The 13588-nt window shown below is 43.3% G+C and overlaps 1 protein-coding gene across 6 annotated transcripts in view; it reads left to right on the forward strand.

The window, feature by feature from the left end:
- PRKG1 (protein kinase cGMP-dependent 1) overlaps positions 1 to 13588 on the forward strand; it is an 850812-nt gene that overhangs the window by 822151 nt on the left and 15073 nt on the right. For all 6 annotated transcript variants that reach the window (XM_077350392.1, XM_077350391.1, XM_077350390.1 and 3 more), the window contains 3 exons: positions 3158 to 3247; positions 8584 to 8725; positions 12685 to 12848. In XM_077350392.1, coding sequence (XP_077206507.1) covers positions 3158 to 3247; positions 8584 to 8725; positions 12685 to 12848 — 396 coding nt within the window. The remainder of the gene's footprint in view (positions 1 to 3157; positions 3248 to 8583; positions 8726 to 12684; positions 12849 to 13588) is intronic.

A 13588-nucleotide genomic window follows, 5' to 3' on the forward strand; every position in this document is an offset into this window, starting at 1 on the left:
ACAATACTGACCTGCAGCTACAGTCTGCAGATGGTTGGATCCTTATCCTCTGTTAGGCCATTGCTGCCACTGATTATACAAACCTTCTATTGAAGAGGTTTGAAATATTAATATTGCAGAGGAAGATTATTCTCTGTTACTTTTTGGCCAGCTGATTAACAAAACCACAAAATTCTCTAGCAAAGCAATTTTAAGCAAGATAATAACAGTTTTTTTAACATGACCCCTGCTTTTTCTAGCCAATGACCATTACCAGAGGCAGAATTTGATGAGTCAGTAGCCTTTGGAAGAGAGAGAACTGGAGACTTGTGTGTCTTTTTTCTTTTTCCAGAATTTGCAAATATACAAGTAGATCACAGGTGGAAGCAAAAAAGTATCTGTGCAAGGTAGTCATCCCACTTCAGATTCCAACACCCAGAATATCCAGGGCTCTTCAGGCAACACTCAACAAGTCTCCATCTGCTTTACACTACATCTTTCTAGAACTGTTCCTATTTTCTTAAGTATACATAGCTCCCCTCTTCAGAAAAGGCTCATCTTCTCCATCTTCTAAAGAATCCTTGACAGAGTTATCAGGCGGCACCCACTGAGAGACAGGAAATGATGGCTGTGAGCCAATAACTTAATTAATGAATGATGATCTGCTCAGTCACAGCAATGATCTATCACAAAAAGAAAATGCCATGAAATTGTCTGCATGATGCTGGCAGGAGCTCGTGGGAATTGTAGTTCATGAACATCTGGAGACCCACAGTTTAGCCACCCCTGTCTTAGAGTCCCTAAAGCATTCCTCCAGAAAGGGAGCTTTGCTGGTTTCAATAGAAACTTTGGGATTTGTTGCAGACCTGAGATCAAGCCTGCCACAGAATGCAGGGCATGCAAGAGCCATGTTACCTGCTCCCAGTTGCCTCTTTACATGGATCTTCCTGTATTTTCATCATTTGGGTGAACAGCAGGAAGTTCTCTTTTGATATATAGACATGCACGAGAATTACCTGGGAAGACATAATCTCCCACAATCTAATTACTGTGCCGCTGCCACCAGCACACTTGAGAGGGGCATCCTGCTCCCCATCCTGAGTCTCCTGCTCAGCGGCAGCCCAAAGGGTGGTTCCTGTCTGCCTGCTGGCCTGGGCTGGCCTGGCATTTGTGGCCAGGCCAGCCCTGTGACTCTGACTGGTCTGCAGGTGGCTTTGCCTTCCCTCCACCCCAGGAAAGCCTGGAAGGGTTCAGAGGAACTGCTGGCTCACCACTGGCTAAGCCAGGCTGGGCCAGGCAGGCACTGAGGTCCAGTGGACGGTGGAGGTGGAGTGGACCACAGCTGCCCTTACTTCTCCTTGCCTGTGCTGGGCTGAGCTCCCCATTGCCTGGTACAATGCACCATTCCCACTGCCATGCCTCTCACCCAGGCCGCCTCCTCAGCCAGCCATCTTCCAGGATAATGTTATGTACTTATTAAAAGAGAAGAATATGAGCTGGATTTTTCTACCCAGCTTTTTACTACTCAAAGGAGTTTCAAAGAGGCTTACAACTGCCTTCCTTTCCTCTCCTCACAACAGGCATACTTTGAGGTAGGTGAGGTTGAGAGAGCCCTGAGAGAACTGTGACTAGTCCAGGGTCACCCAGCTGGCTGCGTGTGGAGGAAGAGAGGGGACTCAAACCCAGTTCTCCACCATTACACAGAGTTGGGTCTCTGTAGTCTCTGGTAGAAAGCATTTGTTTCTCACCTGAACAGTCTTGGGAAGTATTTTATGTATTTATTTAGGCATGTCTACTCTACTTTTCCCCTCAAATGTATTCCCAAAGCAACTCCCAGAAATGTCTAAATTAAACAGTAGGATGAATGAATCAAACATGAACAAACAAAAGGCACTTGGGTTGGATCCTCATTCACTGGGCTGGTTGTCATTGGCTCCAGGCTGCAAGTCTCAGGCAAAGCGCCAAGTTCCCTTGGGCTCAAGTCCAAGGGCTCACACCTCTGGCCACACTACCTGCAAACAGGAAGGAAGGAAGGTGTTGGATAGATGTTTTACACTCTCTCCAATGCTAGACTGCTCAAAAAGAGTCAAGCTGTACTCATAGAATTACCAATCTCCCTTTCCAGCAAACACAAGGCTATAAACATAATGAACTGACATTTCTGTTATTTTGGAATAATTCAGCTCCTCTCTAGCCCATTGAAACCGATCTTGACACGGAGCAGAATCATGACACTGTGTCCTACAGAAGAAAGCTCTACAGATAGTTCTTAAGAAGTAGGTTACCACAGAGCTTTTCTTTCTTATGTGCTCTTTTCTATAACTAAAGAAGGTTTTTCTCCCCTTGGAGGAAGATTCAAACATGTAAGACTCCATCTGCAGTAAAGAAAAAGATGGGTGGTTCTAGCTTTGGATTGCTTTAGATGACATACAAGACCTCTACTGGACTATGAGTAGATTTACCCGTCATCTTGGAATAGTGCTGTTGTGCCGTATATGACATCACCACCACCACACTTAAACAGGATCTGTGAAACTCTTGGATAAGGGACCATCTTTTGTGGACACTATTGGACCAGGGCCTTTTCAGCAATTGCCCTTTTTTAGTGAAACATCTTCCCCAAGAAAGCTTAATTGCCTTTATCATTTGCCTGCTTCCAAAGAGAAAGGAAGAAAAAAAACATTTCTGTTATGTCAGGTCTTTAAAAATGAGTCCCCTGTTTCTTGAGGTTTTGTATCCATGCACCTGTTGGCTATTGATTTGCCCTTGCTTTTACTGGTTGTAATGGTATGTAGTAAACCACATTGGAGGTAAGATCATTGGCAGGTGGTATTAAAATGCTACAAGTGAATCAGTAAGCACTGCAACACAACTGCCTGTGGTGCATCAGACCAGTGGTACAGTGGGTGGCTTTCAGTATGGTTTCTCTGCTAAGGTAGATTCCCACTGCAGGCATCCAGTGACGGGGGCTATCTGAAGAGCAGCACTCCCCCTTTACTCAGTGCATTTATGGCAGTAGATTTTCATCTGGTAACAATCCGCTACACTGAGATTATATGAGTTTAATATCGTACATAGGGTCGCAATGGGTTCTACACGACTTCGCACCTAACAACAACAACTAATATCTCAAAACACTCACATTACTGTTTTTTTCCCCTTTTGCATTCCATTATAGGCTATACAGGACATTTAAGGACAGCAAATATTTATATATGTTGATGGAAGCTTGTTTAGGAGGAGAGCTTTGGACAATTCTCAGGGACAGGTGAGAGTTTTCACTCCTTTGTGTGAATTGCAATTCGTATTGGTGTGCAGAACGTTCATATGGTCAATCTGCATCCTTTTCAGCTAGACTTTGTCCATTCTAAATTATTTCCCAGAGGTGTGAAGTTCTGGGCTCTGGCTGAGACCCAAATGCTTGTATTATTCATGCCAATAAAACATTTGCATGTCTTTTCAAAGGCACAGAAGTCATCCCATTGCTTTATATGCAGCAGGAAAAGAAACATCACCTACCACGATACCACTGAATTAGAAGCTTCCTACTAATTTCCTCTAATTGATCCACCATTGTTTGGTTTTTTTAGGACCTTGCTTTCCCCCTACATTTGAATGGTAAATCCTTTCCATACTTATTCTATGTCTCTCAGAATTCATCTATACAGGGCTTATTTTGGAAAATGTTCTGCATTCATACAGCACACTTAATCTCTGCAGCCTTTGTGCCCTGAGGGTTCCAACACAAGATGTTACAGTCTATGCACACGGCTGCCAGAGACAGCTATGGCACTGGCACAGGTTGGGGAATTGGGTTGTGCAATGAGGGGGCACCTGCAGAAACCCTAGGCTAGGAAACCAACAGGTTAGTCTTGGCCTCACCTGAGAATAGCCCATATAAGGCATCTTGAGCATGCACATTTCCCCCAGATCTCCCCCCCCTGCAAACTTGGTTGGTCCCCTAGATTTCCAGAAACATTTACACAATTCCCTACTTACTCTAATGTGCAGGGTTTTTGATTTGCACACTGGGACCAAATTGAGAGATATGCGATGATGCCAACAGTGTGGTAGAAAACCTGACCAGGAAAGGAGGACAGGTGCTATGTGGGACCAGCCAACAATGCAATGGTTCCCAGTCTTGTTAGTGAACTTTACCGTACCTATATTACTAAAATTATTATGAAACCGTCATAATGAAAACCATAGCTTTTGTTCACTTTAGGCTTCATGGCTTAGACCAACTTGTGTGTTCTTTCCTTCTCTTTCACTGTCCATGTTCAGAGCTGCCTGCAGACCTTTCCCCAGGGTCACCACGCACCGCATGTGGCAGGGAACAAGAGGGAGGGAATGCTAGCATGTGAGTCGGCAGGGGGTGCTGGGTGCAGTCAGAAATACAGCAGCTGCCCCACCCAGGGCCGGTTTATCCATATAGCACATGCAGCATGCGCTATGAGCCCTGTGCTTCCAGGATCTGAAATGGTCCTACAGGGGTACATGAGTCGTACTTGGCCTCCCAAGAGGCCACTTCCTAGCATTAAAGGAGACACATGGTGCCTTTCCATCTCTAAAGATCAGGACCATAGCTTCTCTCCTCCCCCCTTTTCCCTCTTTAAGGACACTCAGAGTGATACCCCTTTCACCTGTGGGGACCCCTCTGGCCCCAATCTGGCTGCTCCTGCCAAAATCGTACTCTGCTAGGGCCCCACAAAACCTTAAACTGGTTCTAGTGCTACAGGCCCTATGAATCCTTAAACCATTCCTGGCCCCACCTCAAAGTATTCTGCTGATGTTGGTCACGCACACCAGGTTTTTGCTTCAGCTTTGCTTCTGAACTGCATGGTTTCCCCATTCCCTTATACCATACAAAAGGGGTCTTTCAAAGAAAACTAGGACAGCAATGGCCCAACAAATGATATACTTGGGGGGGGGGGAGGATGCAATTAAGACCCCAAGCTGGAGTAAAAACCTGGAGCAAAGTATCTCACTAGATCTCACTAGATACAAGGGAAAGGGCTTGGGATTTGTTGCAGACAAGACTGCTGGCAAGCACAAAGTTGTCCTGGACTGGAATTGAATGGGATCTGAAATGGTCCTGCAGGGGTACATGGGTCATACTTGGCCTGCCCAGCATTAAAGGGGACACATTCCATTCCAGAGGCAAGTACTTTGAAATGATTGGAGAACACCCTGATGTCTTTGGACTTGGCATAGTGGTAGAAGAGGGTTTTCAATTGCTGCAGATGTGAGCATCCCTGCCTCTTGAGATTCTTCATACTATTCTCTGCAGAGTCTCTCAAGGGATGACTGTTATAGTAACTAAATCCTAAACCTGTCTTTTCACCCCATCTTCGAATCCTCCCTGTGATGGAGAGGGATCAAAATCCCCAGTAATGCGTGGCAAAATTTATAGGAAGAGAAATAAAAGGCTGCCCCAGTAGGTAGGAGAAAAAAGAACAAGGAGCAAGCTAGAGCAGTTTAGTAGACCTTTCTGATCCCTGTGCTATAAGCTTCTTCTGGGATCTTAAGCAAAACCTGCTCTGCCTTTGATATCCATTTGTCCAAGGTGGAAGCCAGAGAAGTAATTGCTTAAAATCCCATGAAGAAGCTTATAGCCAAAGGCTATAACCAGCTCTCAAAGGTCTAATAAACTGTTCCACCTCGCACCTTGCTCTTCTTCTTTTCTCCCATCATAACTTACAGCCATAGGGGGAGGGGGATCAAGGAAACAAGAGCAAACAGGTAGAGCCCAAATCAAAAGGAAATTACAGTTTGGATCCAGACTAAATTGGCAATTTCTACTAATTCCCCTTCCTGCTGCAGACCCTCCTGTGTTTATTCTTCCCTGACGTCCATCCCCCAGGAGCAGCATTTCTGAGAGGTCAGTGAGCTGCAGAGCGAGGGAGAGGCAGGAAAGCCCTATTCTGTCGTTGACAGTAAGACAAAGCAAAAAGGGAAAGCGGTAACTATTTGGACTAAGAACAGATCAGATCTATTAACACTGTCACAGACCAGCAAACAGGATACATTTGATCATTAACATAAAGGTAAAGGTAAAGGTAAAGGTAAAGGTAAAGGTAAAGGTAAAGATATCTCCTGTGCAAGCACTGGGTCATATCTGACCCTTGCTGTGATGCCCTCTAGCGTTTTCATGGCAGACTCAATATGGGGTGGTTTGCCAGTACCTTTCCCAGTCATTACCGCTTTACCCCGCAGCAAGATCATTAACATACAACAGGTTAAAAAAGAAAGATGATGAAATATAAGAAAGGCAAAACATTAAAATTTTGATTGCATAAGGCTTTCTGTTTCCAAGATGCTAAAAAACAAACTTTTGCAACAGCACTTGAAAGGGACTTATTGCTATTTGTATTGTTAGTTTTATGGCATAAATTACTGGTGTAACTTTTCTTAGGCGCTTTTACAAGCATATTTTATTCTAATTTTTTGAAATCAAATTCCATATCTTTAATAAACATTAAAAACTGTTAAGTAAAATCCAGTGTAGTAAGTGTTGGACTTAAAAACAATAGTTTGCAGAAGCTTATTTTGGGGAGAAAAATAGTTACTTTTCTCTCATACTCGTGGTATCTACTGCCATCTAGCTTTGAATGTTATTTATCTTTTACTGCCATGGTGTTTGTTAGGGTTTTAGCTGGAAACAACTATGGTGTTGAAATGCAATTGCAATTGCAGTCACTTCGAGAACTTCTTAAGCATCTATAACTTGCTAACCAGCTTTAAGTTCGAGATAGACTAGTTGGCCCGTGTCTGAAACTCAGATTCTATAAAAATTTCAAGTAGGAGCCCAGTGTCTGTATTGCACGTATTGGGAAAACGCAAGACAGAAGATAATTTCAATGGCATCTGCTGTTAATAATCCTGTAATCATTTATTAATTCCTATTTAATATACCGCTAACATGTTGTAACGATTTCAGTCCTTCAGCTCGGCCTTAATGTGTTTACTCTGGCATGAATTTAGAGATAGGGAAGCAGAAGGGTGGTAGTAAACAAATCTGCAATTTATTAAGGGTTTTTTCCCCCCTCCTGATAGTTCAAGGGAATGTGCAATAGAGTGCTCTATGTGTGTAGCTTGCCAATAAACAGTGTTTAAGGAAATTTTAATTGCTGATTGTCATGAAGAAAGTCTAAATGGTTCTGGCTGGAAATAAGAGGAAGGACTACTGTCTCTAGTTCCTGACATCCAACACTGGTTTGGCAGCTGACTGTAATAGATGGCAATTATTTCAGACCCTGCAGTATGCTCATTATGCACCAGTGATGTCAATGACCCACTTTGTTCTCACTGGGATGGGGGGGAGCACAACTTGTGGGCAAGTTATTTGTGGCCTTCAAAATTATACGCTCCCCACAACTAAGCAAACAAGCAGAGAAATATGATTCCATCAAAACCCTACAGCTGTTTTGCAGCATGGTTTCTCTGGCAGCCAGTGGGCTTCAGTCACATCATTAAATATATGAAATACGCTCTCCTGACAAGACAGGTCCTTCAGGTGGTTTCATGCATGCAATGTGCTAAAAATGTTTGAGTAGTGACTTTCATTTTGAAAGGCTGGTTACTGCCCAGTGATGTCGATGCAATTATTAAGAGGTTCCTCTCTTTGTATCCGGGGGGGGGGGGATGTTGGGGGAGTGGCTAATGAAAGCTGCCTGTCCCTTTCGTTGTGTGGGTACCAGCTGAAAAGGCAGATATGTGCATGCACATGGAACTCATATTTATATATGCACAAGTAGAATCCTGCGAGAACTTGCCCCATTTTCATCCCTCCTTTCTTTTTCCCCACTATACACACACACACAACTTTCTCACCCCCTTGGTCACCAGTTTCTCACTTTCTGTTCCTCTGCCCCCATTACTGATTCACCCCCCCACACACACACATTACACCAGCTGATGAAGAAGGGTTTTAAAGGGGGAAATCATGTCAGCCTAAACCCATATATCACCCGACTGACAGCAGAGGGCCTGACAGAAGGAGTGGGTCTAGGTTGGGAGTTCTTTCCTCTCTAACATCCTCATGCTGGCTGATGTTGGAAGGCTTACAGCAAATAGTCTGCCTTGCGTACTTGCTGCTCTAAGCCTTTCTCTGCCAACATCAGTGATGGGGGCATGGAAGGGAAAGCACCTCTGAACCAGACCCACCCATCAAGAGGCAGAGCATGCTTTCTGCTTCAAGCTTCAACCTACAGTTTCTGTTGAAAACTTGCAGAACTACTGAGATAGTGTTTGGAACTGTGAACAGCAACTTCATTTGCACAGATTTTGCCTTCCCATTTGCTTTCCCAAGATGTTTACATTTTAGGATTTATCTGCAGTCCTGGAGAGTCCTTTGGGTCTGTAGAAAAAATCCCAAAATCTGTGCATAGCCCCATTATGAGGATTTTTGCTCAGAGTTAGATATAAAGCTAGAGAGCCTGTCATGTCAGAGGGTGGTGTGGCATGGAGCTTGGAAATGGATGCCCAAGCACACTTGTATGTTCTCCCCAGTGGGGCAGTTTAACATGTCCTGATCCAATTTGCCCCTTTCCTATGGTAAAAGAACTCAGGAGATCTTATTATCCCCCTTTCCCCCCTATATAGAGGTTCATTTGAAGATTCTACAACCAGATTTTATACAGCATGTGTAGTAGAAGCTTTTGCCTATCTGCATTCCAAAGGAATCATTTATAGGGACCTCAAGCCAGAAAACCTCATCCTAGATCATCGAGGTTATGCCAAACTGGTGAGTGCTCAAACATTTTTCTTCTAAGCAGCAAGGAAATATTGTCATGTCATGCTCACTGCATTGTAGTTAAGGCTCTGTCTCCTCTTCCATTATAAAATGTCTTCTCTAACGGGTTTATAACAGCCATAAAACAGTGCTTCTGGCTGAAAAGTAGTATTCAGGGCTGAAGTCCCAGGATTAAGCATTGGCTTAGAAAGAGAGCTAATAAAAGCATATCCATCTCACTGTTTCTGAAATATAAAAGTGCAAAAGTTAAAGTTTACAGTTATTGGTTTTAAAGGCCTTCTTGTGTACTTACTCTCAAGACTGCCTTCCCACAGGCTCCCGGTGCTTGATTATAGTTTCTTTTTTGGTAAATTACTACTTTTTAAAAAGGAAATGTCATTTTCTCCAACCTTCAGTATTTCTAATGATAGAATTCTGGTGCCTTATTGTTCATTGATTTGAAAGAATTAGGCCTCAAACCAACTCAATCCTAGCAAGATACAAGACCGGCGGAACTCATTCTGCCCTTGAAAAAGAGACCCTTGACTATAGAAGAAAGACACAGGCAGCATTAGTGTTCATATGTATTTGAATTGTCTTGGATATTAATACGTCATTGCTCAGATGCATTCTGGAATGTAAGCCAGAGTCAACCAAATCATATCCAGAAATAGTTGGGACTGGGCTCAGCAACCATTCACCATGGGTTGTAGGTGTTTGGTATTACTACAGCATGCTGTGCCTTGACCTAGAAAGGCCAGGTTCATTGCTACTGTACCACCACCGCTCCCTCAATAATGGATGACCATTCCAATCCCCCATGGGAGCAGTGGCAGCTGTTATACCATGATCTCCAAATTCACCAAGATCTATAATAGGGACAGCCAAACTATGGCTCTCCAAATGTCCATGGACTACAATTACCATGATCCTCTGTGGACATCTGGAAAGCCACACTGTGGCCACTCCTGATCTATAATGATGGAATCAAGAATACCACTAATCTCACCATATAAAATCAATCCTAGATGGACAGATGCTTTGAAGCTGATTATAATTGTATTGTATTGTGAACTGTATTATAAATTATGTATTGTAAATATATGGCTGTTCATCAATTTGGTCCCATCTCATTCCAGCACTTGCATATTTATGGCCAGACTACAATCAACATGGTGGATACCACTACCAGTGCTACAGTGGCTTGCAAAAGTATTCAGCCCCCTTGGTATTTGTCCTGATTATAACCTGGAAATTAGTTGGGGTGGGGGAGGGAAGAGCCATTTGATTCTCACAATATGCCTACCACTTTGAAGGGGCAAGATCTTTTTTATTGACACCACCAGTACTCCAGACAAGAAAAACAGAAATCAGGACTGTCCGTAACTATTTGTCCCCCTTGCTATGACATCCCTAAATAAGATCTGGTTCATCCAATTAATTAGGGTCCACCAGTATGCAATCCAAGTGACACATGATCCCTCACAGGTTGTCTGTATAAATAGACCTGTTCTGAAAGGCCCCTGACGCTGCTGCACCATGAAGCAAGCACCATGAAGACCAAGGAGCACTCCAAACAGGTCAGAGACAAAGTTGTGAAGAAGTATAGCTCAGGAATGGGTTATATATCCAAAACTTTGAATATCTCACTGAGCACCATTAAATCCATTATAACCAAATGGAAATTATATAGCACCACTACAAACCTGCCAAAAAAAAGGCCACCTTCCAAAACAGACCAGGCAAGGAGGGCATTACTCAGAGATGCAACAAAGACACCAAGGATCATACTGAAGGAGCTGCAAAGATCCGCAGCAGAGATGGGGAGTATCTGTCCATACATCCACTTTCAGCTGTATACTCCACAGAGTGGGGCTTTATGAGAGGAAGGGCAGAAAAAAAGCCATTGCTTAAAGAAAATAATAAGAAGATATGTTTGGAGTTTGCCCGACTACATGCGGCAAACACCCCAAACACATGGAAGAAGGTTCTGTGGCCAGAAGAGACAAAAATTGAACATATTGGCCAGCATGGAAAATGCCACGTGTGGTGCAAACCCAATCCATTACCCCAAGAACACTATTCCCACAGTGAAGCGTGATGGTGACAGCAGCATGCGTTGAGGATGTTTTTCATCAGCTGAGAATGGACAATTGGTCAGGCTTGAAGGAAAGATGGATGGCACTAAATACAGGGCAATTCTTGAGGAAAACCTGTTTCAGTCTGACAGAGATGCGAAACTAGGACAAAGGTTCCCATTCCAGAAGGACAATGACCCTAAACACACCTAAAGCTACACTGGGATGATTTAAAGGGAAGGATGTTAATGTCCTGAAATGGCCTAGTCAAGGTCCAGACCTCAAGCCAATGAAGAATCTGTGGCATGACTTGAATGTTGCAGTACACCAAGACTACTCATCTAGCTTGAAGGAGTTGGAGAAGTTTTGCCTTGAGAAATGGGTGAAAATACCAGTAGCAAGAGATGCTAAACTGAGGTCCATTCAGCAAAATTAAATGTAGCCAAAGTCTTACCTTTTGTAAACTCTATTAATTTAACGTTCCACATGTCATCATAAACAAACTGCAAAACTCCCACCAAACTCCAGCAACAGTCAGAATTTTATAGCACTTAGAGGGAAATCCAGAAAAGTGGATTCCTCCTGAAAAAAAAACTACATTTCTGAGCACAAGCCGCAACACATCAGCGAAAGACATGTGCATTCTCAAAATAGCGGTAGAAAGAATGTCATTCCCTAGCTCATGCCCCCAAGCTTCCGGAGATGCGATCGCCAGTTTTTTCCCCTTAAACCGGCGAAAGCAACGAATAAGTGAGGCTTCTCCGGCTGAAGTCCTTTCACAAGCAATTCAGAAGTGCTTAACAATAAAACAAAGCTCCCTTCTGCTATTGTCTTTAAAGTTCCCGAGCACAATACAGCCCCTTGTTCAACACTGCCCGTAATTTCAGCCAGAAATTGCACCCATGGGGGGGGGTACTTGAAGAGCATGTAAACAATTACATGCGCCAGCTCCTACGCCAGCGAAAAAGGTCTTGAGACATCGAATGAACAAATAGTTGTTGATACTGTAGTTTTGGTGTTTTTTACAAAAAGTTTTTAAAGGGAAAGGGGCTTTTCAGGAGCACGAACTCAACCGTTCATTGGCTGTTCTGTTTGATTGATGGCAAGGGGTTGGAAGAAGCGTGGAAAAATATTGCTTCCTTTGTTACAATTCCAGCTATGCCGGAAACTTGTGGGAAATGAATAGACCACTACTGGGACTTCAATATTCCACTAGAATTGAAGGTATGCGGAATGGTGAAATTCCACTATTAAATATAGTGTTTCTGCATACTGCAAACATTAACCAACATTGGTAATTGTGCAGAATGTCCCTGATAGAAGCAGACCTCAAGAGACTTGCAGCTGTAATTGCAGCAAAAGGTATTAACTTTGGAGGAGAAATACTCATGCTCAGTCATGATTTATGTCCTTCTTGTTTTGAGTACTGTTCGGGTCATAAGAAAAAAGATTTTGCACCTTCAAAGCAGTAGGCATGCTGTAAAAATCAAATGGTGCTAACCCTCTCCCCCACCCCAACAATTCCAGGTTGTAATGTGACAAACCAGGACAAATACCAAGGGGGGGGGGGTGTGAATACTTTTGCAAGGTACTGTAATTAGATGTTTTAGTTCTTGATAAACTAAAGAAATGTAATACCATTTTGTATAATTGTTATCTGTTCATCTTACACCTCCTATGCAAATCTTACCTTTGAAAAGATGCAGCTACGTGGCTTTCCTTTTGCATTTCGGGAGCAGCCAGCATTCTTGCACTGAATGTTCCCATGGTGAAACTTTCCTTCTGATGTTCTGTATCCCAATCAAAACAGGATCATCTCCTCAAGCCTTTCTGCCCATGGAACTGCTCTGTATTTTTTTTCTTCCTTGATGGTGTGTGAACTTTTATTCACAGGTCGATTTTGGCTTTGCAAAAAAAATAGGATTTGGAAAGAAAACATGGACTTTTTGTGGAACTCCAGAGTACGTAGCCCCAGAGATCATCCTGAACAAAGGTCATGACATTTCAGCAGACTACTGGTCACTGGGAATCTTAATGTATGAGCTCTTGACTGGCAGGTATGGGCATTGGAATTGGAGCTGCCGATAAAAATAGATCAGCAAATTAGAGGATATTTCTGCCTTTGTCACTTTGATTAGGAGCAGTGGAAGTTTAGAGCTGGCATATTCCATGATGGCAAAAATAAAGGGGGGGGGGTCTGAAAAACTATCCCATTCCGTCTGTTCATGATTATTCTGCGGTGTTTCCTAGTCAGTATGCTGATGTATAATAGCTTTGAAACAGCTAATATGAAGGTTCAAGCTCCTGTGATATTAGATTACCTAGGGGAGTGTCTTTCTCTCTCCCTTTACCTAGAGATTAAGGGCCAATGCAGACAATCTCCAAGGGGCATGACAGCAATTATTTATTTGAATTTATAAACCACCCTCTTTGCCAGAGCAGACTCAGGGCAGTGAACAGCATATGTTGAACAATACAATTAAAATCAGTTAAACATTTCTAAAACCAGTTCTAAAAACTCCGCCCCTGAGTGTAGAACTAGAACCCAGGGTGGGGGTGCAACACAGGAGGGAAGCTAATCAGATGTCGCCTGATTTACGGCCTCAACCATAGGCCTGGCAGAAGAGCTCTGTTTAACAGGCCCTGAGGAACACAGTGAACTCCGACTGGACCCTGACATTTTCTGGGAGCTCTTCCCACCAGGTTGGAGCCAAGGCTAAGAAGGTCTTTGGGGCCTGTTAGTATTGACTGAGTGCAAGGTAGGGGCATATTTGTACACCACATATAAAAATAATCT

The sequence above is a fragment of the Paroedura picta genome, chromosome 8, assembly GCF_049243985.1.
Source record: "Paroedura picta isolate Pp20150507F chromosome 8, Ppicta_v3.0, whole genome shotgun sequence".
Taxonomy (NCBI): Eukaryota; Metazoa; Chordata; class Lepidosauria; order Squamata; family Gekkonidae; genus Paroedura; species Paroedura picta.